A 24,731-nucleotide genomic window follows, 5' to 3' on the forward strand; every position below is an offset into this window, starting at 1 on the left:
ATCTCATCATTGTAAATAAATTCCTTTTTTTTCTCTTTCCATTTCAATTATTGAAAGAAGAGGGATGTGATAGTATGAACCATTACCTCCCCTTAAAGAACTCTTCAGTAAAGAAGTCTCGGATATACCTTCACTTCCGTTTGGCACGGAATTGGAGTTCAATAAAAAATGGAGACCGTATTCCGCTTCTCATAAATGAATCTCATGTTTTGGTATTCTTTTACATAATGTTTCACCGTCCACCCAATGATTTTTCTCATTTTGAAAATAAACTTTATTTCCTGGGGAATAGCACTTTACATTAAAGTTTTCTTTTCTAGCAACTTTCTTTTTATCCGGTAGGAGTCTATAAAAAAAAAATGGATCTAATTTTTATGGCGAACATAAGTTCTGCAGGGAATGAATTTACATTATTGTTTGGATTTGGGGTTACTCTGTAGATCGCTAGAAATGTTTGTATTGTTCGCTCATCTGTGTCAATGTTCATGTTTTTCTTTAATGCCTGCTTAAACGTGTCCACAAATTTCTCTGCTAATCCATTCGACCTAGGATGCTAAATAGGTGTCGTGATGTGTTGTATATCCAGTGAGTTGCAGAATTCTTTAAATTCGTAACCTGTGAATGATGTACCATTGTCACTCACTATGGTCTATGGTACACCAAACTGGCTGAAAATTTTGTCAAGTGCACTTACAGTGTTCTTTGATGTTGGATGTCTGATCTTGAATATCTCCGGCCATTTGGAGAAAGAGTCCACTACAATTAAGTAAAAAAAACAAAAACAATTAGGTGTCCGGCATAATCAATATGCAGATGTGATCAGGGCAAGTCTATCTTCAGCCACGGGGTCGTTTTTACCAGAGGATCTCGGGCTGCTAACTGACATCCTTTGCGCTCTTTGACACAGTTTTCCACCTCTTTATCAATACCAGGCCAATACACGGAACCTCTAATTAGGGATTTCATCCTTGAAATTCCAGGATGACCTGTGTGAAATTCCTTTAGCATTTTTCACCATAATACCTGTGGAATTACAATTCTGTCAGCATACATTAGTACATCTTCGCAAATGGAAAAAGGTGTCATTTGTCCTACCTTTTTATTTCTTTCCGTCCGTCCTACCTGATTTTTCATTTTCTTTATGAAAATATTTTTTGCAGTTTCTCTTTTAATTTCTTCTAGAGTTACCGGGTGTTCATGGGTCATATTGCACATTGAATTTGAGCATTCGCTTTCATCTTTAAGAGCTGCAATTACCGTCTTTTCGAAACTTTCATTTCTTTTTGGAATCAACCTTGACAGTGCATCCATATGTCCTAGCTTTTTTGATGACACATGCTCCATCTTAAACTGATAGTTTAGTTGCTGTAGTCAATTTGTGGTATGCATAGAGATGCCTTTCTTTGATCCAAATATCATGATTAACGCTTTATGATCCATCTGTAATATGAAGTTTCGTCCATGGAGAAAACGGTTAAGCTTTTTGACTCCAAATATTATCGAGACAGCCTCCTTTTAAATCTGGCTGTAGTTTTTCTCAGCGGCAATCAAAGTTCTTGACGCATGAGCGATTGCTTTTGTTGTTCCATTCTCATACTTATGGAGTAATGCAGCACCAATTCCATAATCACTGGCGTCCGTTGCTAGTACCATCTCCTTTTCTGGATCGAAATGCGCTAATGCTAGATCTGACAGATGATATTTCTTAATTTTCTGGAAAGCAGATTCACATTCCTTTGTCCAATTCCATCTACTGCCTTTTTTTAATAGCTCATTAAGAGGAGCTCTCAAATTATGCACATTAGGGATGTATAATGCATAATATTGTACCAATCCCCAAAATGACTGTAGTTTTGGTACTGAGTCTGGGGCAGGCATCTTTTCGATTGCTTCGGTCCGTTGTGGATCTGCCCTTCACCCATCTTCGTCAATTATTTGACCCAAGTATTTGGTACTTTCCATGAAGAAATCGCATTTCTCCGGACTTTATCTGGAACCAAACACCTCTATTCTCTTAAGTACTTCTCTGACATGCTTCTTGTGCTCTTGCAAATTACTGCTCTTTATCAAGACATCGTCAGTTAAGGTATGCCATTGCAAATTCCAACCCTGTGAGCATCGTATCCATTATCTGTTGGAAGAGAGCGGGGGCGACCTTTAAGCTGAAAGGAAGCCTCTTTAACTTGAAGATACCCTTATGCGTGTTAATGCACAGGTACTTTGATCATTCATTGACCTTGATTTGCTAAGTACGCGTCCGAGAGGTCTATCTTGGAAAAATTTTTTCCTCCATTTGGTTTTGAGAATAGATCTTCTGCTAATGGAAGGGGATATTGTGGTCCTTTAAACAATCATTCAGGCCCGTTGAGAAATCAGCACAGATTCTGATTTTGTTATTCTTTTTCTTCACATATACAGTCGGGCTGGTCCAATCTGTATGGTCAACTTTTTCAATGACATCTAACTGTTTGTCATAGGAGAACATATTTTCTCTTATGATTGAATTAAGAAATATATAAATATTTCTTATAATATATAAAAATGTTTATTGATATATTAATTAAAACATAAAGACGTTTCTAGAATGTCGTTATTCATAAACATAAATAATAAGCGGCGTCTATAAATATAAAAAGGCGTAGAACGCCTTTTTGTTCTTTTTTGGAGTCTCTAGAACGTTCCAGTAAGTTCCTTGAAAACTCATATAAAAGAAACGCTATTGGTGGGTAAAGGCAGTTCGTGACATATTTTTGGGATGTACGCATCGCATGACGCATAGGCAACCAACGTCCGAATTCCGGCTTCCTCATAACGGCCGTAAAAACAAAAACCTCACTGAAGGAAGAACTGCTGTTTGGATTCGGGTAAAGTTTTTATTTGTTCTTTGAGTTTGTTGACCGAAAAGCACATATTACGTATAGAGCAAACATTTCAAAACACAATACATAAAGAAATACTTTCTTTATAATCTAAGGGAGACAATTTTATTAGCGAGTTCGCCCTTCAAAAATAATAATCTTTTTCTTTTTTCTTGTTAATTTATTTTTTTAATAAATTTCTTTTTCATTAAATCTTTTTCTTTTGTTTTAATTTTATTACATGTGGGTGCTGGTAAATCCCTAGAACATACGAGCTATCATCAGCACACATATGTAATAAATGGGGGCTCGTAAAAACAAACAAACAAAAAAAAAATCCATTTAGTCAACAATCTTCCGATAAATATATATACAAAAGGAAAATTTATACCAAACTAAATAATAATAAAGAGATTCGTTCTTTCCTTTCTTTACTGAGATAATGACATAATATTTATTATTAACTGTGCGCTATTAATATATATATATATATATATATATATATATATATATATATATATATATATATATATATATATATATATATATATACATTGGTCTAACGATAGTTAAAAAAAAAAATAAAAATAAAAATAAAACAATATATACATATATATAAATTTATAAAGAAAAAATAAAATAATAATAATAATAATAATAATAATAATAATAATAATAATAATAATTTGATTTGCTTACGTAATTTCAGATAAATAAAAAGTAAATAACATCTAAAAATATTACAAATATAATTAAATAAAACTATCCGGCAAACCAGACGCTAGCCTTCAAAAAAAAAAAATTGATTTGCTTACGTAATTTCAGATAAATAACAAAGTAAATAACATTTGAAAATATTTCAAATATAAAAATAAAACAATCTGGCCAAAAAGACGCTAGCATTCAAAAAAAAAAAATAAAAAAATAAAAAAAAATATATTAAAATGTCTACTGAATGACATTGCACTATTTTATAAACAAATGCAAGGGAGATAACTATATTATCAAAATAAAAAAATAAAAATTTTTCGCCGTGCCAAACAAATGCACAAAAAACTAAAAACTAAAAATTAAAAATAAAATTAACAAACAATATAACATATAGATATATGTTAAATTTATATCGAAGTGATTACGTAATTTCAAAAAAAAAAAAATAAATAAATAAATAAATAAAATAAAATAAAAAAAAAATAAAATAAAATAAAAACAGACAAAAATACTATCGGAGACTCAGACGCTTTCAAAATTTTTTTTTCCCAACATAATCTAACGGAAATAACTACATTATTCAAAATAGTTGTTAACATAAGGAAACAGCGTTCCATATTCGGTTAAAAAAAAAAAAAAAAAAAAAAAAAATTTAATTAAATATAAAATATTAAATTATAACATAAAAATGCCTTTCTCGTTAGAAAATTTTTTAGGTTCCAAAACAATAAAAGAAGACTTCTTAAAATTAAAAAAATCCGAACTATTAGAAATCGCTGATTATTTCAAATTGGATATAAATCCAAATATGAATAAAGCTGAAATGGAAAATATAATCGAGGCAAAACTCATAGAAATAAATTTGTTAGACCCTCATAGTTCAAAAATACAGGACAGTACTCTGCGGTTACAATTAGAAGTTAAAAAATTAGAAATAGAAAGTAATGAAAGAATGGAATTGCAAAGAATAGAATTAGAAAAAATGAAGCTGGAATTTCAATCCAGAAACATAAATTCCTCACCAATTAATTCATCCTTCGACGTAGGACGAAATATAAAACTCGTACCACATTTTAATGAAGCAAGAGTAGAGAATTATTTCCCTCATTTTGAAAAAATAGCAGTAACGTTAGGATGGCCGTATGAATATTGGCCAGCTCTTTTACAATCGGTATTAAAAGGACGAGCTGCCGATATATATTCTGCATTAGACAACGAGGATTCCTCAGATTATGAAACTATTAAAACTGTCATACTAAATGCGTACGAATTGATTCCTGAAGAGTACAGGTTAAAATTCAGGAATTTTAAAAAATTTGAAAATCAAACTTTCGTTGAATTCGCCAGACAAAAAACGGACTTATTTCAGTGATGGCTTAGAGCAAAAAAGGTAAATGGCGACTTTGAGAAATTAACACAACTAATATTATTAGAGGAATTTAGCAGATGTGTCGACAAAGACACACAATTGTACCTAGACGAAAAAGATATTACAAACATAAATGACGCTGCGATACTCGCAGATACTCATAAGGTAACTTTACGAAAACGTTACGAAAACACAAACCTGTCCCATAAGCATTTAGATGGTTACTCTTATAATAAATCCTCAATAAGGTCTCAAACTCATAATTTTTCTCGCAATAATAACATTCATAACAGACAAAACCCTTTCCCAACTGATTCTATAGTTAAATGTACTTACTGTGGTAGACGCAATCACCTGATATCTGAATGCAGAATAAGAAAAAGAGATAACGAATCCAATAGAAACTACAAACCTCACGCATTCGCAAACACAAGAAAAATACACTCTTTCCCTCACTCATCTCTCCAGAGTTCAAATGAATTTAAAAATAATACAGATTCGATCATGCAAACTTATAAACCATTCCTATCCGATGGCTGCGTTTCCACAGGTGACATTAATAACACTACTCCTATACAAATCCTAAGAGACACAGGGGCGTCCCAAACACTTTTACAAAAAGACATTTTACATCTATCCAATTCTACCTTCACGGGAGAATACATCCTATTACAAGGTATCGACTTAAATTCTACAAAAATACCTCTACATAAAATATATTTACAATCTAGCTACATAAACGGTTTTGTTGTAGTTGGGGTTCTTCCCACCCTACCAGTAAAAGGTGTCTCCTTAATCTTAGGGAATGATCTAGCAAACGGTAAAGTTATAACAAATCCGATTATTACAGATGATATAGATTTAACAGACACAAATGAAGAAGATAACAACTTATATCCAATATGTGTACTCACTCGAGCTAGAAAAAATAAACAACTGCTAGAAAATCACAACACTTCATTACAAGACACTTTATTAAAATTAAACGAAACATTCATAGCGCACGACCTAGAAAAATTAAATAATAAAAATAAACATTTAGATATTAGCACTGTACGTAATGGAAACACCACAGGAGAAATACAAAATAATCTTATAAAAGAACAACAAAACGATAACGAAATATGTCTTTTAAAAAATAAGGCACTTCCATTAGAAGACGCAGAAAAAGGACGAGAATGTTTCTATATGATAGATGGCATGCTCATGAGAAAATGGAGACCATTAGATGCTAGTCTAACTGAAGAATGGAGGATAATACACCAAATAGTGATCCCAAAAGTTTACAGAGAGGAAATTCTCAATATAGCTCATAATACCCCTATGTCAGGCCATCTAGGTATAAATAAGACACATGACAAAATATTACAACATTTTTACTGGCTGAAATTGAAACAAGATGTAATCGCTTTTTGTAACTCTTGCCACACTTGTCAGATGGTCGGGAAACCAAACCAGAAAATTCCTCCCGCACCTCTAAAACCTATTCCAGCTTTCGGTGAACCTTTTAGTAGAGTGCTAGTTGATTGTGTTGGTCCTCTCCCTAAAACAAAAACAGGTAACATCTATCTGCTAACAATCATGTGTGCATCTACCCGCTTTCCGGAGGCAATTCCGCTAAGGAATATTAAGACAAGAACTATAGTGAAAGCCTTAACTAAGTTCTTCTGCTTAGTCGGGATCCCATCATCCATTCAATCAGACCAAGGCTCAAACTTCATGTCTGGTCTATTTAAACAAGTGATGGATGAAATGTATATAACACAATATCGATCTAGTAGTTACCATCCAGAATCACAGGGAGCTCTAGAACGTTTCCATCAAACACTCAAGTTTATGATACAAAAATTCTGCTTCGAATATAAAAAAGATTGGGATGATGGAGTTCATTTTGTTTTGTTCGCAGCAAGAGAAGCAGTCCAAGAATCGCTTGGTTTTAGTCCGTTTGAACTCGTTTTCGGTCATACAGTAAGAGGTCCTTTAAAACTTCTAAAAGAAAAATGGCTTACAAAGCGGAACGATCTGCATCTCCTAGATTATGTTTCCAAATTTAAAGAAAAATTATATTCGGCTTTCACATTAGCACAAGAAAACTTGCAAAATTCTCAGGCTAGAATGAAAACTAGATACGATAAAAACAGTAAACACCGTACTTTCCAAATAGGAGATAAAGTACTAGTATTCTTACCATTTCCATCTAATTGTTTACAGGCAAAATATTTTGGACCTTATGTCATAAAAGAAAAGATTAATGATGTAAATTACATTATACACACCCCAGATAGGAGAAAGAAAAATAGGTTATGCCACATCAACATGTTAAAACCTTACTTAAGTAGAAATGCTACAGCAACAACACGGCCAGTTTTTACTTTGAAAACTATTTCAGATATTGACACAAGCAAAACACCTTCAGACACGGAAAAAACTTTTCTTACAGTAAATTAAACAACTCTGAAATCCTACACAATTTAAACAACAAACTTATACATTTATCTTATGAAAACAGAAAAGATGTATGTGCTTTGGTCAATAGATTCAAGGATCTTTTTCCAGATGTTCCTAGGAAAACTACAGCAGCAATACATAATGTCTTCGTGGGCAATGCAAAGGCCATAAAACAACATTTCTACCGACTAAATCCCATCAAGCTCCAAAGCCTGAGAAAAGAAATTAAATATATGCTGGAAAACGACATTATAGAACCAAGCAACAGTGAGTGGAGTTCACCATGCATCCTCGTGCCTAAACCCGATGGAAGTTACAGATTTGTCACAGACTTTCGTAAAGTCAATGAAATCAGCAGGACTGACGCTTATCCAATTCCTAGAATTGCGGATTGTATAGATTCAATTGGAAAATCAAAATATGTCAGCAAGTTTGACTTGATGAAAGGTTATTGGCAAGTACCTTTAACCAACGAAGCCAAACATATTTCCACATTCGTCACACCAGATGGTTTGTACCAATACAAGGTTATGCCATTCGGATTGAAAAATGCATCAGCAACTTTTCAAAGAATGATGCATTCCATATTACAGGATCTTGACGGATGTGAGGTTTATATCGACGATGTTATCGTTCACAGCAATACATGGGAGGAACATTTAAAAATTTTAACCCAATTTTTCAGAAAATTACAAACTAACAACCTGTGTATCAATCTCAACAAAACTGATTTCTGCCAGGCAAAAGTCGAATACTTGGGGCATATTGTGGGTCAGGGACAAGTGAAACCCATCTCAGCAAAAGTGGACGCTATAAAAAAATACCCTGCCCCAACCAATAAAAAACAACTTATGAGATTTCTAGGTATGGCAGGATTTTATAGGAGATTCTGCAAAAACTTTTCCACAATAGCAAGTCCACTCACCAATCTTTTAAAAAAGGCTACAAAATATAATTGGACTGATTCCTGCCATAATGCTTTCAATAAGATAAAATCAACTCTTATTATCAACACCGGATTTCACCAAACAATTTAAATTACAGGTTGATGCCAGTGATGTGGGTATGGGTGGAATTCTCACTCAAGAAGATGAGCATGGCTTTGAAAAAGCTATTGGTTATTTTTCAAAAAAATTCAATGTCTACAAAAAAAAATTATTCCACCATTGAAAAAGAGTGCTTGGCCTTACTATCAGCTATACAGCATTTTGACTTTTACATTAATGTGACTGTGCAGCCTATTTTAGTTCGCACTGATCACAACCCACTGACTTTCCTAAACAAAATGATTAATAAGAACCAAAGACTAACGAGATGGACTCTTCTTTTACAGGAGTACAATATTATAATCGAACACATAAAAGGTAGCGACAACATTATCGCCGATGCTCTATCTAGAGCATAACCTTGTTTCTTTTCACACACACAAAAAAAAACCCATTAGAAAACAAAATAAATTCACACACTCAAGTATTACATATCTAACACAAAATTTATACAAATTAACAAACTGTACAAATACATATTCATCTATTGTAATACTTCCATATTTCTCACTTACAAAAAGAAGAAGGAACATTGACTAAAAACTTTCAGTACCTTATATATTTACTGATATTGACATTTTCTTTGTTTGCTTTCACATTCATTTTTTCCAGGTACCAGACCATAGCCAGCCTTGTGAAATTAAATGTTTTGATATCTAGATATCAAAACTTTTACCTTGAAGGGGGGGGGAGTGTCATAGGAGAACATATTTTCTCTTATGATTGGATTAAGAAATATATAAATATTTCTTATAATATATAAAAATGTTTATTGATATATTAATTAAAACATAAAGACGTTTCTAGAATGTCGTTATTCATAAACATAAATAATAAGCGGCGTCTATAAATATAAAAAGGCGTAAAACGCCTTTTTGTTCTTTTTTGGAGTCTCTAGAACGTTCCAGTAAGTTCCTTGTAAACTCATATAAAAGAAACGCTATTGGTGGGTAAAGGCAGTTCGTGACATATTTTTGGGATGTACGCATCGCATGACGCATAGGCAACCAACGTCCGAATTCCGGCTTCCTCATAACGGCCGTAAAAACAAAAACCTCACTGAAGGAAGAACTGCTGTTTGGATTCGGGTAAAGTTTTTATTTGTTCTTTGAGTTTGTTGACCGAAAAGCACATATTACGTATAGAGCAAACATTTCAAAACACAATACATAAAGAAATATTTTCTTTATAATCTAAGGGAGACAATTTTATTAGCGAGTTCGCCCTTCAAAAATAATAATCTTTTTCTTTTTTCTTGTTAATTTATTTTTTTAATAAATTTCTTTTTCATTAAATCTTTTTCTTTTGTTTTAATTTTATTACATGTGGGTGCTGGTAAATCCCTAGAACATACGAGCTATCATCAGCACACATATGTAATACTGTTGAAGTCTCTCCAACTCCTTCTCGATTGCGTCCATTGATGAAAAAGGTACATTTCTTTCAGGTTTGAGCACTGGGGTGGCGTCTTTCTTCACTTCAAATTTGGCTTCTATTTTCACACAGTGTCCAAGTCCTTCGGCAAAACCTCTTGGGAATTCTGCTTTTACATTGTCCAGGAAGCTTTCCACTTGGTTCGATTTCTCTGTGTTCAACCTATTACAAAAAGAATTAACTGGTCATTCCCATAAGTTAAACAGGACAAACCAATCCACTCCAAATAGACTTGTGTTCCTTCCTGGTACCACGTACACTTTGGACTTGCGTGTCTGACTGCCAAATGTCACGTTGTACCTCAGTTCTCCTTTGAATTCCAACTTTTTGCCGCACACGTTCTTCGCCATCTTGCTGGTTTCCATTAGTTCAGGTCGACTGATCCTTCTCCAGATATCTTCATCTATGATGCTGATGTCCGCACCACTATCCAGGAGTAATGTTACAGGATGTCCATTTATGTGAACATTGACATACTTATGCCTTTCGCAACTTTTCTCTTTCCTTGTGCGAAGCGCATTCACTTTGTCGGTCCTTCGCTTTTTCTTCTTTTTTTTTTTTTTTTTTTTTTTTACAAAGGCATCACCACATTATCAAGGCCCAGAGGCCACTCAAGGATAAGGGTTAAAGAGTGTACAGTAGAAATTGGTCAATATAGTAATCATTAGTAATGAAAATTTGGTAAATTTAATAACTTATATGGAACGGCTCATCAAGAACTTATTTACTTTAGACTTGAACACAACCATATTGTAGTCAGCCGGAAAGCAGGAAAACGGAAGACAATTCCACAGGCGTGCAGTTCTAAGAAAGAAGCTTTGTTCATGGAATCTACGTTTAGGTTTAGGCACAGATAAAGAGTGGGGGAAATTATTGATATTGTTTACAGCTAGACGAGTGTTTCTTGTGAAAGTTTGGCGAGGGGGGACCATAGATTGAAGCTCAGTCGAACACTTTCCATGAAAATAACGATACATAAGAGACAAACTCGCAACATCTCTTCTGTGAGATAGAGGTTGTAAGGAGGAGAAAAGGACATCTCCTACGAGGCTACGAAGTCTATTTTGAACTCTATCAAGGCAGGACAAGTCCTTTCTAGCAGCTCCTGCCCAAATGTGGCAACAGTATTCCATCCTTGGACGTACCTGGCTCTTATATAGGTAGAGAATAGCATCAGCAGTGAGATATCTACTGGATCGATAGAAAGATCCCACCATTTTTCCAGCGGCCTTGGCAACAGATTTGATATACGTGTTCCATTTAAGATCAGGAGTAATGGTCAAGCCCAGAAGCTTGTCAAAACTTGAGGCCTCCTGAAGACGAGAGCCATTCATTTCAATTGATGACAAATGTGAATTAGAATGTTGATGATGTAAAGAGAGAAGCTTGGTTTTAGATGCATTAAAAGTAACCAGCCACTCCTTTCCCCATTGTACTACGTGCTCAAGATCAGAGGAGAGAGAATTGGAGAGAACTTGGTCGTTTACTGTCTTAGATGTGGTACCATAAATGGTAGTGTCGTCAGCATAAATGTCTACAAATGATGTAAGGATATGATTTGGAAGATCATTAATGTAGATCAGGAAAAGAGTTGGGCCCAGGATGGATCCCTGAGGGACACCGGCATTAATACTGTGAGCTTCTGATTTTTGCCCCTCAACTACTACTCTAATGAACCTATCAGAAAGAAATGATTTAATAATTGAGAAGACTTTTCCAGCTATACCATAGCTAGCGATCTTATGAAGTAAACCTTTATGCCATACCCTATCAAAGGCTTTAGATATGTGTGAGACTAACCGTAGCCCTCGGCGCAAGAGGGTCCGTGTGTGCCTGGTGTGTGGGGTGGTGGCTGATCCTGTGGTCGGGGCAGCGGAAGAAAGAGTTTCAAGATGGCGCCTGCCTGCTTTTATTAGAGACGGAATCTCGCAGGATCGCAAATTAGCTAGGCCATCTTGAGGAATAAAAATCGGTCCATTGGAGGTGCGAGGCAGTCGGGTTCTGACGTTCGTGGCGATTAGTACAGTGACCGTTGGGTTCCGTTTCTATTCGTGCAGTCAGCTGAGCTTTGTTAGTTACCTTCGCGCCGTGGCTGTCATTGTTTGTTGGTTTGCTGTGTGTTGCTGTGGTTCTTCAGTGAAACGCTTCGTCGCCCACGACGAGACCCCCCGTCTCCTACACAAGATACTCTTACAAGCTATTTCGGCCCCCCCACTCTGAACTTGGTTTTCTTTTCTTCAATGGCGGATAGGTTCGATCTAAAGTTGATACCGGAATTCGACGGATCCGACTCGGTACTCAGCTGGGTTGAGAAGGTCGAGTTACATTGTCAGTTGTCCGGCGTGAAAAATGTCGAGCGCGTGATTCCTCTGCGGCTGACCGGCGGGGCCTTCGCTGTATATCAGCAACTCAGCGCTGAGGAGAAGTGTGACTACTCGAGTATCAAGGCCGCGTTGTACAGGGCGTTCGCCACTGACCCCGCCACTGCATGGGAGCAGTTTGAGACGAGGTCTATACGCTTGGGCGAAACTGTGGACGTGTATCTCGCCGAACTTAAGAAGCTGACGGTGTTGTTCGGCGGTCTTCCCGAGAGGGCCCTAGCCTACAAATTCCTGTCAGGACTCCCCGCTGGAGCAAAGCAGCTCCTGCGAGCAACCTCTACCATGTCCTCACTACCGCTGAGTGACCTAGTGGACAGAGCCAGGACAATAATGAAGGATGACTCGACGGTGCAGGAACCGGTAGTCGCCGTCGCACAGGCCCCACCAAGTGGCGAAGGACCGTCTCAGTGACCCAGCCCACAAGGTGATGTCATCTGCTACAGATGCAACGGGCGGGGCCACATGGCAAGAAATTGTAGAAGGCGGTCGACGGCTGTTCGCTGCTACCGCTGTAACAAGACTGGGCACATGGCCCGAGACTGTGCGGGAAACGGGGACGGGGACAAGGTGCCAGTGCCGACCTCTTCCCCGAACAGAAAATAAACAAGGCGCTCCCTGTCATTCAGGTCCGAGTTAATGACACGTTATGTTCAACCCTCCTTGATTCCGGTTGCTCCCGCACTATAGTGTGTGCGGACTTCTGTCGGGCGTGGAAAAAGAAGAACGTCAGGATAACTACCATTACTGGAAAAATACGAATGTGTTGCGGCGTGGGTGTGGTACACATTCGCACAAGAACTGGGAACTCGGCCAACGTCGAAGCGCTGGTGACACGCGAAAAGCCGCTGAGTTTCGACCTGTTGCTAGGCTACGATGCCATCAAAGCCCTGGGCGGCGTGCGCATAACGCGCGCTGGCGTTGTAGAGTTTCAGGATAGGCCCCCGGTGTGCGCAGCACTAAGAGTCGACCAGCCGGACTTCAGTGCGGAATTCGACGACCAACAGAAGGCGTGGACCGCCACTTGGAGGTGGTCAGAAGACAAGGAACCGGCCAAACTACAAAACAAAGTGGCAGAGTACCGTATGCCCGACCAGATAAGGCCTGCATACGAAAGCGAGCTCCGTGAATGGATTAAGAACGGTTGGCTGATTCCATACCCCTATGACAAACTTGGACCCCCCAAGGGCCTGATACCACTGATGGCAGTTGCCCAACCATACAAGTCAAAGGTGAGGCCGGTAATGGACTACCGTGAGTTGAATGCGCACGTTGATGCGTTCACAGCGGACGCCGACGTCTGTGCCAGCAAGCTGCAAGAGTGGCGCCGGCAGGGGTCCAATGTGTCCCTACTGGACTTGAGAAAAGCATACTTGCAGGTCCGGATCGGCGAGGCGATGTGGCATTTCCAGACAGTGATGTTTTCCGGGAAGAGATACTGTCTTACGCGACTCGGATTTGGGCTAAACGTAGCACCCCAGATAATGAAGGCTATCGTCAATGCCGTGTTGTCACAAGAAGAATGGATCAGAAAGGGAACATCGGTGTATATTGACGATATATACGTGAACCAAGATATCGTGTCCTCTTCGCGCGTAAGATCCAAACTTGCCGAGTTTGGTCTAAACTGCAAGGACTCTGAGCGGCTTGAGGATGGTGCCCGCGTATTGGGCTTGAGCGTTCAAGAGGAGCGAGGGATCCTGAAGTGGAGGCGTGGAACCGCAGTTCCCGACGTACCCGACGTTTACACAAGACGTGCCGTGTTCTCCCTGTGCGGGAAACTTGTGGGGCACCTTCCAGTATGCGGATGGGTTCGTGCAGCGACAGGCGTCATAAAAAGGAGGGCAAATGCGGTCACCAAAGGCTGGGACGATGAGATAACCGATGAACTATTGGTTCGAATGTTAAAGGAGACCGTCGCTAGTGTGAAAAAGAATGACCCCGCCACAGGGGACTGGTGCGTGCAGAGAGACACCGTCTGGGTGAAGCCACCCGGCGGCCGGTGCACCAGCAGCTTTTGGAGGGGGCGGGTCACCGGCGTCATCAGTGAACAGGCCATACTAGTCGATGATAATCCGCGCCACGTAAGGGATGTCCGGCCCGCTCTAAGCGCTGACCAATCGGCAAGCAGTGGAAGTAGCGAGTCATCCGACGATGAGCGATGGATCCAACCCGTTCCCCACGAACCTGGTGACTCAACTGCGAGCAGTGGAAGGAGCGAGTCATCCGACGATGAGCGATGGATCCAACCTGTGCCCCATGGACCTGATGACTCAACTGCGAGCTCTAATGCTGATGCTGATGCTTCCGATGCCACTTCTGAGAGCTCCGATTAGGAAGTCCCGGCAATACCCCTCCGCAGGAGTGCTCGAATCAAACGGCCACGTCCGCCGTGTCATGTATGTGATCTGGAGACCAGGGGGGAGTGTGAGACTAACCGTAGCCCTCGGCGCAAGAGGGTCCGTGTGTGCCTGGCGTTTGGGGTGGTGGCTGATCCTGTGGTCGGGGCAGCGGAAGAAAGAGTTTCAAGATGGCGCCTGCCTGCTTTTATTAGAGACGGAATCTCGCAGGATCGCAAATTAGCTAGGCCATCTTGAGGAATAAAAATCGGTCCATTGGAGGTGCGAGGCAGTCGGGTTCTGACGTTCGTGGCGATTAGTACAGTGACCGTTGGGTTCCATTTCTATTCGTGCAGTCAGCTGAGCTTTGTTAGTTACCTTCGCGCCGTGGCTGTCATTGTTTGTTGGTTTGCTGTGTGTTGCTGTGGTTCTTCAGTGAAACGCTTCGTCGCCCACGACGAGACCCCCCGTCTCCTACACAAGATACTCTTACAATATGTCAAGAGCAATTGCCCTAGAAAGATTGCCACCGTCGAGAGATTTGCTAATCCTATGCGATATAACTGTAAGGACATCTGCTGTAGATCTAGCAGAACGGAAACCATATTGAGTGTCACTAAGAAGGTTATTTTTGTTGAGATGTTTGATTACTTCTGTATTTAACACAGATTCTAGCAACTTACTCATGACGCACAGGAGACTTATTGGCCTGTACTGAGAGGAGGATGAGCGATCACCTGAATTCTTAAATACAGGGCATACTGATGAGATTTTCCAGGGAGATGGGAAACTATTCTCCTTAAGACAACGTTTAAACAGTTTTGTAAGTATGGGCGCTAATTCAGGTTGAAGTTTTTTGAGTACTATAATTGGAATACCGTCAGGGCCAGTTGCTTTACTCGAATCAAGGTTTTTGATTAGCTTGGCAACATCACGTACAGATATACGTATATCACATAGCGTGTTTTCTGATACAGGAGGAAATATTGGGGGTTGGCGGTCTTGGTCGCAAAGGGTAGAATTAGCTGCAAAGTTCGTCACAATACGCTCCCTTGTGGCCTTGAATCCACATTCGTAACATATTCTATTCCTGAACCAGCAGGTCTTTTTGGTGTGTCTCGTACTTCCGCAGCATTCACAATTTTGGTCATTGTGCATTCTGGGGGTCTTTTGTTCTTGGGTCTTGTACGTTCTAGAGGTCCTTTGCCTTTTTACATGTTGTACCTTGTAAACACTTTTTTCTTCAATGCGGGTGTTGTTTCTCTTGATATTAATGAGACGCTGACATTCCCCGGTAACTTTTTGTAAAGTTATATTTGGGTCCGACTCCATAATTGTCAGGATCTGGGATTTGATATCCTTGTCCCTTGGTGTTGTGAGTCCCTGCACAAAGATCAAGCATTTAAATAAATCCACAGAAATTTCATTTAATTTAAATGATTCACATAAGCAATTTACAATACAAGCATACTCTAGATTTCATACCTTCTATAGTATGCTGGAAGTGTAACGCCAGTATCGGAAAAGTAGTGAAATTCTGACAGAGTTTGAAATACCCTCTGCAGAAAAATTCGTTTTTTTCTCAGTTATCGAGGTTTGAATTAATTTTTCCAAATTCTTTTGCTGAGTCGACGTTTGGCGTTGAAGTATTTTTGTTTGTTCTTGTTGTGCCTCTAAAGTTTTTGTGTCATTTCTTGCTGTTGTTGTAGCTGTTTTTGTAGCTGTTGTTGTTGCACTAAGAATTGTTGTGTCATTTTTTACTGTTCCTGAATGCTAAGAGTTAGCACCTTCGTCAACTCAGCCAATTGTTCCATTTTAGCTTAAAAAATGTCTTTCCAAAATTTACAACAATGATTCTACAAAAGTTCGTAAATATGCGTTTTCGCTAATTAGCAACAATACTTCTACAAGTTTTGAACGAATAAATGTTTCAACAAAGTTCATACAATTTAGCAACAGTAATTCTACAGATTTTGCAAAGTAAACTGCTTCAACAACGTAATTTTACACAATAATACTTTTTCAAATTCACACAACTGTTGTGGACCAGGATATAAAATACCCTAACTCGCTACAAGAAAATAATGAAACGAATTGAATGAAGAAAACACAGAACTCAAATGCTGGAATAAAATAAACATGTCGTTTATTTTCTGTTGAGAAATTAAAGTCTTTGGTGTACACGTGTTCATTCAGCCGTTGACGACTACGCGCGTGGAAGGAAAGGGAATGCAATAGAGAAACGCGAAGTGGCAAGCCGTCTGTAGAAAGAAAGGGTTAAGCTCTGTGAAACGTTGTGCACATGTCTGTGTCGATGGGCCAAAACGAAAGGGAGATAGAGAGAGTAAGTCAATCCAGTTCATGGAGAGAGAAAGCGTATTAAGTGTGCTTGCGCTTGTCCCACATTACAATAACAGGGAAAGTGACGTTAGAATGTGTGGTCGGTTCGTCGACTCAACAGGTCGAACGCTGGTCCAGACGAAAAAGGGAAGTTAACAGGTTTTGTTGACTTTTATACTGGAGTTAGTGTTCTGGGTGCACATGTCTAGTTTTCACTTTAAAGGAAGTGACGTCACAGCTCGGGTGTGTGTGTGTGTGTGTGTGCACGTTAGCGTGTGTGTGTGTGTGTATGCGCATGAATGTGAGTGTGTGTATGAGGATGTGTATATGCGTGCATGCGTGTGTGCGTGCGTACGTGTGGGTGTGTATATTTGTGGGAAAACATGTTCGAACAAGACTCCCCCTCCTGGGGAAAAATATATATATATATATATATATATATATACACACTAGAGAAACGTATTTCGTTTTTGTTTTTTATGTATATATATATTTTTTTTAATAAGTTATATATTGTTTGAAATGTTTTGGCCAATGAACTTTTCGACCAGTTTTTGTTGTTGTTTGTGGTGTGTTGTTTTTTGCAATTTCTTTGTCCGTTTCTGAGTGTGTATGTTCTTGTATTGGAGTAGGAGAAACGTGTAATTGTTCGTCTATGAATGCAGGTTTAAGTCTGTCTATTGCTATAGTGTCTTTTTTTCTTTCTCTTTTTAATATCATAAAATACTTTTTACTCCTGTCTAGAACTAAATAAGGTCTGAAATAATTTGGACATAGTGTTTTTTTTACTGCGTCGTTCCTGACAAAAACGTATTTACATGTGTGAATATCGCTTGGAATGAAAATGTTCGTGTCTGGCTTTTTGGTTGGAGTAAATTTTAATTGTGACATTTTGTGTTTTAAGTCCGTCACAAAAGTTGTCGTTGGGGAAATGTCTGTATTGTTTTCGCAGAATTGTCCTGGTAAAATCAGTGTTGATCCGAAAACTAATTCTGCAGGTGTGCTTTGCAAATCTTCCTTCACAGTGTTGCGAATTGCTAAGAGAATGAGTGGCAAATTGTCTGACCAGTCCGATTTGTTTTCGTTCATAGCCAAAGATGCTTTTAATTGCCTATGTAATCGTTCCACCATGCTGTTTGCGCAAGGATGATAGGCAGTAGTCTTAATGTGCCTTGTTCCCAACAAATGGCTGAATACAGTGAAAAGTGTTGATTGGAACTGCGAGCCCCTGTCTGTTGTGATTATGGAGGGCACTCCGAAAATTGCTATCCAATCTTGTAAAATCGCTCTGGCTATTGTTGCGGCTGATGTTTCTTTCACTGGTATTGCTGTTGGCCATCTGCTGAATCAATCGACTATAGTAAGGATGTGGGTATGTCCTTTTGAAGTGGGCAAGGGTCCAACCAAGTTGATATGCACATGAGTAAACCTAGTGCCTGGTACACTGAAAGTTCCTGAAGGTGATTTTGTGTGCCTGTGAACTTTGTTTTTTTGGCAAGGAATGCAAGTTTTGGTCCAACTACGGATGTCCGTATTCATATTTGGCCAAACAAAACGTTCCGCTATTAATTTCACGGTGGCATGTTTTCCTGGGTGGGACAAATTGTGGAAGTGCTGGAAAACTTGTCGTCTGAGGCTGGGTGAAAGATAAGGGCGAGGGTGTTTTTGTGAAACATCGCAATAGAAAGTTGTTGTTCCAAATGATATCGGCATTTCTTTTAGCTTCAGAGAAGTTTTGTCCATTATAAATGGGAGTGTGGTATCGGTTAATTGCTCTTGTGCTATTAATTCCATACTTAGTGGAGTGGAATTTACAGAAGCAATTGTTGCGCAAGATAAAGCGTCAGCTACAATGTTTTCTTGTCCTTTTACATACCATACATCAGTAGAATATTGGGCTATAAAGTCCAAGTGTCGAATTTCTCGTGGACCATATTTGTCGACATGTGTGTGTAGAGCAAATGTTAGAGGTTTATGATCCGTATAAATGGAAGATTTTCTGCCCTCTAGGAGATGTTTAAAGTGCTTAATTGCAAGGTAAATTGCAAGTAATTCTCTCAAGAAAGTGCTATATTTTATCTGCGCTTTGTTTAACTTGGCAGAGAAGAATGAAATAGGGGTCATTTTGTTGTCAGAAATTTGGTGAATGACAGCTCCTACTGCTATTTCCGATGCGTCCGTCGTAAGAGTGAGCTCCGTTGTATCGCTATCTTGGATATAAGTGAGTTTGGTGAAGTTTGCCAAAGCAGTTTTCGATTGTTCGAAGGCCTGTAGTGCAGGTCCTTCCAAAACTAACTGTTGGTTTTTGGTTCGGTTTTTTAACAAGTCTGTTAAAGGTGCAAATAACATGGAACAGTTAGGCAAAAAACGTTAGTAATAGTTAATTATGCCTACAAAACGGCGTACTTGTCTGACAGATGTCGGTAGAGGAAAATTCAAAATAGCACTTACTTTTTCAGGCAAAGGGGAGATTCCATCCTTGTCAATTAAATGACCGAGAAATTGAACTTCCTGGTGGCCCAAAACATTTATCGGTGCTTAGTTTAAGACAGAAATGTGATAGTCTTTCAAAAGTTTGTTCCAGGTGTAGCTGGTGTTCTTCGAGGTTTCTGCTGGCGATTAAAACGTCGTTCACATAAGCGAATATGAACGGCAGACGTCTGAAAACTTTGTCAATCAAACGCTGGAAAGTTTGACAGGCGTTTCTCAACCCGAAAGGCATCCTTAGGAACTCATAATGGTCAAATGGTGTGGTTAGTGTGGTTTTATGAATGTCTTCTTCCGCGACTGGAATTTGAAAATATGCCTTAACGAGGTCCAGTTTGGAGAAAATCGTAGCGCCTTGGAGTCCATTGGCGAAGTCATGGATATGGGGAATAGGATATCTATCTGGAACAGTTTTTTGCGTTTAAGCATCTAAAATCTCTGCACGATCGCCATGTGGTGTTGTCAGCTTTCTGTACCATGTGGAGTGGTGATAACCAAGCACTTTTCGAGGGGCGTATTATTCCCATGTAGAGTAGGTTTTGAAACTCGGATTTTGCCAATTTGTATTTATCCGGTTTCAAGCGTCTGGAGGTTGAATAGACGGGCGGTCCTGTTGTCTTAATATAGTGCTAAGCGCTGTGTTTGATGGGGTCCGTGTTTTTAAACGGCTGGGAAAGTTGAGGAAATTTTTGGAGTAACCGGCGGACGTGTAAATCTTCGGGTAGGGCAGTGCTGATTCTGGTGGTTAAAAATTTCAAGGTAGTTCCTCTCACTGAAATCTTCATTTCATTGTCTGTCAATGTGTGATGAGTCATGTCGACACACAGGTTGAAATGGGCTAAAAAATCCGCCCCCAAAATTGGAGTAGTCATGCTGGCTATGATGAAATTCCATAAAAAATTCCTCCACATTCCAAGGTTCAAATTTAAAGTTTTTTCGCCAAAAGTCGGTATTTTTGTACCGTTGGCGGCTTGTAAGTTGAAAAATTGGGTCCCTGTTGGGTGGCCATGTGGTGTCGGTATGACGCTGATTTCCGCTCCGGTGTCTATTAAAAAGTTATATGCGTGAATTTTATCTCGGATATAAAATAGACAACCTTTTTTGTGTGCTCCAGCTACAGTCGTCGTCGTTACTGGCTGGAAGGTTCGTTTCCTTGTGCCGGTTTTTTTAAATGCGCAGGGTTTAGTGCATCTTCTCATATCGACGCCAAATCTCCTGTGATAGAAACACACATCTTGTCTATGTCGTGACGTGGATCGGTTCCTGCTTGAACTTCTTCGCCTGTAATTTTGCTGCGTGTCGTCGTGGTTTCTGTGAGAATGTTGACGCGTTTGAAGTGCGTCGGCTAGCTGCTTCGAAAGCTTCTCAACCGCCGACTTTAATTCTGCTAATTCCTCGTCTCGGTTTTGGTCAGGTTGCCGTTGGTGGGCTTATACTTGTCGGCTCCAGGAACTTTTGTGAATTCTGTCGGCTATGTCAGCAAGCTTTTCTGTTGCCGTCTCCTCCGGCATCGGAGCAAGGATTTGTTTGGTAGTTGGGGGTAATTTATCCAACCATAGACTCTTCATAATGCTGTCCAACATTTTGTTGTCTCCAAGCAAGGCTTTCATGTGGCAAAGTAGTTGAGAAGGCGTACGGTCTCCTAACTCCACTTGTGTGAACAAGTTACGAAGCATGGCTTCGTTAGAAACACTGGTTCGTTGTAGGATTGCTTGCTTCAACGTGTCGTACGGTCTTTCCTCCGGTACGTTTTCAAGGAAATCTGTGACTTCCTCTACCACCTCCAACGGCAGTTTTTCCACTAGATAACAGTAACGTGCTCGTTGTGACATTACCCGTTTAGCGTCAAATATGGCTTGTAGTTGGATGAACCATATTTTTGTATTTGTCGGGTTGAAGGGTGGAATGTTTAATGCCATGGTTTCGTTGTAGGAATCCGTCTGTTGAAGTTCCATTTTGTTTTTTTGTGTTGAAATGTTTATATTTCAATGTTGTGTGCGCGGTTTGAAATTGTCCTTCCTCGTGGTCGACAAGTTTGCTTGTTTATTAGAGAAAAACTACTTTTCGTGCGTGCCGTGAATTGGCGTGGAAGGGTTTAGCTTACACCGCATGTTTCATTCACTCTCATTCATTTCATTTGTAAAATTAAGGGGTCAGCATTTCATGTTGCGGACCAGGATATAAAATACCCTAACTCGCTACAAGAAAATAATGAAACGAATTGAATGAAGAAAACACAGAACTCAAATGCTGGAATAAAATAAACATGTCGTTTATTTTCTGTTGAGAAATTAAAGTCTTTGGTGTACACGTGTTCATTCAGCCGTTGACAACTACGCGCGTGGAAGGAAAGGGAATGCAATAGAGAAACGCGAAGTGGCAAGCCGTCTGTAGAAAGAAAGAGTTAAGCTCTGTGGAACGTCGCGCATATGTCTGTGTTGATGGGCCAAATCGAAAGGGAGATAGAGAGAGTAAGTCAATCCAGTTCATGGAGAGAGAAAGCGTATTAAGTGTGCTTGCGCTTGTCCCACATTACAGTAATAGGGAAAGCGACGTTAGAATGTGTGGTCGGTTCGTCGACTCAATAGGTCGAACGCTGGTCCAGACGAAAAAGGGAAGTTAACAGGTTTTGTTGACTTTTATACTGGAGTTAGTGTTCTGGGTGCGCATGTCTGGTTTTCACTTTAAAGGAAGTGACGTCACAGCTCGGGTGTGTGTGTGTGTGTGTGCACGTTAGTGTGTGTGCGTGTATGCGCATGAATGTGAGTATGTGTGTATGAGGATGTGTATATGCGTGCGTACGTGTGGGTGTGTATATGTGTTGGAAAACATGTTCGAACTCAACAAACAGTTCTAATTAATTTACCCAAAACAATGATGAACAAACTGTTTTTCAACTCAGTTTGCGTTTCCCAAATATTTTTGCGTCAAAAATATAAATAAAGTTCACTTTAGCTTGAATTTGTTATGACAATATCTTTCAAGTACAATTTTATTACCTTTCCGTGAGTTCTTATCGTAGAAATACGTACTTTCCACTACTTTATGTAGGAAAATTTGAATAGTTCTTTGTCGCATGTGATCCTAATGGTAGTTCAGTAATGAAATCCTTGGAAGTTTTAGTCAAAAAATCATTGAATAGTACTGTTACAAATATGTGAAAAAAATATATAACTTGAGACAATAATTACTTTTAATATTATGAAAAAAAAAAAAAAAAGTTCGAGAGAGAAAATTCTGTTTTATCGCGCTTTATATTGTCGTCTGCTCTCAGTGAATTTGTAAACATCGGGAAAAAGAAAAAGAGAGAGAGAGAGAACATACGAAAGTACAGCGAGGGGACGCCTATAAACTATAAAGAAAGAGAGAGGGGGAGAGAGAAGATATGAAACTAGAGAGAGGGAAAGCTGCAGGCATCCGCCTCGCGTGTTATTGAGCGAGTGACACGAGAGAGATGCAGGTACATACAGTGAGAGAGGGGGTGCCAAAGAGAGAGAGAAAGGTATAACATTAGAGAGAGGGAAAGGAGCGGCGCAGGGTGGCAAGAGAGTTACGATATAGCAGTCGAGGAGGAGGGTCAGGGAAGCGACATTGTTGGCGATGGTGACGGCGTTTGTGGTGCTGACGACGGCGAAGAAATGAACGATATATTTTGACGACAGAGAAAACGAAAAAAAGGCGATAATGAGGAACGAGGATGTATCCAATGGACGAAGGAATGAAATTGTTTCAAAAGAAAGGAATGCGACAGAAATATTTAAAATCCGGCGCTGAGTGAGCCGATTGTTTATCTTTCTCTCTATATATCTCTCTCTCATATATGAAAACAACTACAAAAACAAAAACACAAAAAGGATATCCTTCCATTTTGGAGTTAAAAGCAGACGACAGGGTGTGAACTGTTTATTTCTTTTGCGTGGAAATTCTCTCTCGAATCTATTTCAAGTTTGTTTGTTCATCCAGTTACACATTCTCTTTTACTTTCGTTACAATATATTTTTATATATGTAAATAAAATTGTGTTAATTTTTCCATTGGCCTCGGTATTGTTACTTGGATGTGTTTTTCCTGTCTTGTGTTTATAAATGTCTTTCGAGAAAATGGATATATCCCTCCCGTATCTAAAAACCCGGGAAAACTAATTTCTTTTAAATAATTTTTTTTTATATTTTGTATTACGACTTTTACCCCTAGACATTCTGGGTTGTAACATAAAATGGGGCTCTCGTCCGGGATTATCCTTCTCCAAAGACACAAGACAAAAAGTAACAAGAGGTGTTTAAAAAAAAAAAAAAAAAAAAAGATGGCACTGGTTCAAGCATTCCTAGAGTCACCGTCATTTGAAGAACTGTGCAAGATGAAAAAAGATGACATATTATCTACAGACCGGGTATGCGGAAAGCCAATCTAATTGAGATAGTGACGGAACATTTGGTCGATAATGACCTAGTGGACGAGTCCGTGTTGCGGATTTTGACAGAGAGCAGAGCTGAACCCCGTCAGGAAAGAAGGGAAGAATTCAACATCCCCAGAAATATCCGGCTCATGCCGATGTTCCACGAAGAAAATGTGGACAGGTATTTCCTACATTTTGAGAAGATAGCTTTGAGCGCTAAATGGCCCAGGGATGCATGGCCGATGCTGCTACAGACGGCGCTGAAAGGAAAAGCACAGGAAGTATATACCTCCCTATCTTTAGCAGATTGCACCGACTACGACCGCCTGAAACGTGCCATCCTCCATAATTACGAGTTAGTACCTGAAGCATATCAGCAACGATTTCGGTCATGCCAAAAGGAAGAAGACCAGACGTACATCGAATTCTTCCGTCAGAAAGAAACTCATTTCACTAGGTGGACCTCGGCTAAAGATGCCACCTTTGATTACGAAAAACTCCGTCAAATGATCTTGATGGAGGAGTTCAAGAGCTGCCTCCCTAGTGAACTAAAATTATTCCTGGACGAGAGGCGGATCGACACAACATACGAAATGGCGATCCTTGCCGACAAGTACGCCCTGACGCATGCATGTGAGGGAAATAAACCCCTAAAATTATCCGAGACCCGCTCGAACTCCCGGAAAACAAGTAGCGTTACCTACAGCTTAGGGCATAGTCCAGACAGTAAGATATATCGACCCCCTGACATCAGAAACAGATCCCCAAACAACTCGATCCGACCACCCACCTATCAAATGACAAAGACACATAGGCCTGTAACGTGCTATTATTGCAGGAAGGTTGGACATATTGCAATGAACTGCCCCGCAAGGGAAAATGTGAACTCGATGAAAAGACCACTTGGTAAACCGCAAGGCTTTAT

At 39.4% G+C, this 24,731-nt stretch overlaps 2 protein-coding genes across 4 annotated transcripts in view; one reads left to right on the forward strand and one right to left on the reverse strand.

The window, feature by feature from the left end:
* LOC145259156 (MBT domain-containing protein 1-like) overlaps positions 1 to 24,731 on the forward strand; it is a 498,271-nt gene that overhangs the window by 60,580 nt on the left and 412,960 nt on the right. The window lies entirely within an intron of this gene.
* On the reverse strand, positions 20,841 to 21,242 carry LOC145259064 (uncharacterized). Its single transcript, XM_080116690.1, has one exon. It carries the CDS (start codon positions 21,240 to 21,242, stop codon positions 20,841 to 20,843), a length of 402 nt encoding a protein of 133 aa, XP_079972816.1.

This window comes from Euprymna scolopes, chromosome 34, assembly GCF_053919585.1.
Source record: "Euprymna scolopes isolate OS-2025 chromosome 34, ASM5391958v1, whole genome shotgun sequence".
Taxonomy (NCBI): Eukaryota; Metazoa; Mollusca; class Cephalopoda; order Sepiida; family Sepiolidae; genus Euprymna; species Euprymna scolopes.

What these genes read in the sequence shown, in the direction of transcription:
- LOC145259064 (XM_080116690.1), bottom strand. Translation starts at nt 21,242, where the DNA reads ATGTCACAACGAGCACGTTACTGTTATCTAGTGGAAAAACTGCCGTTG.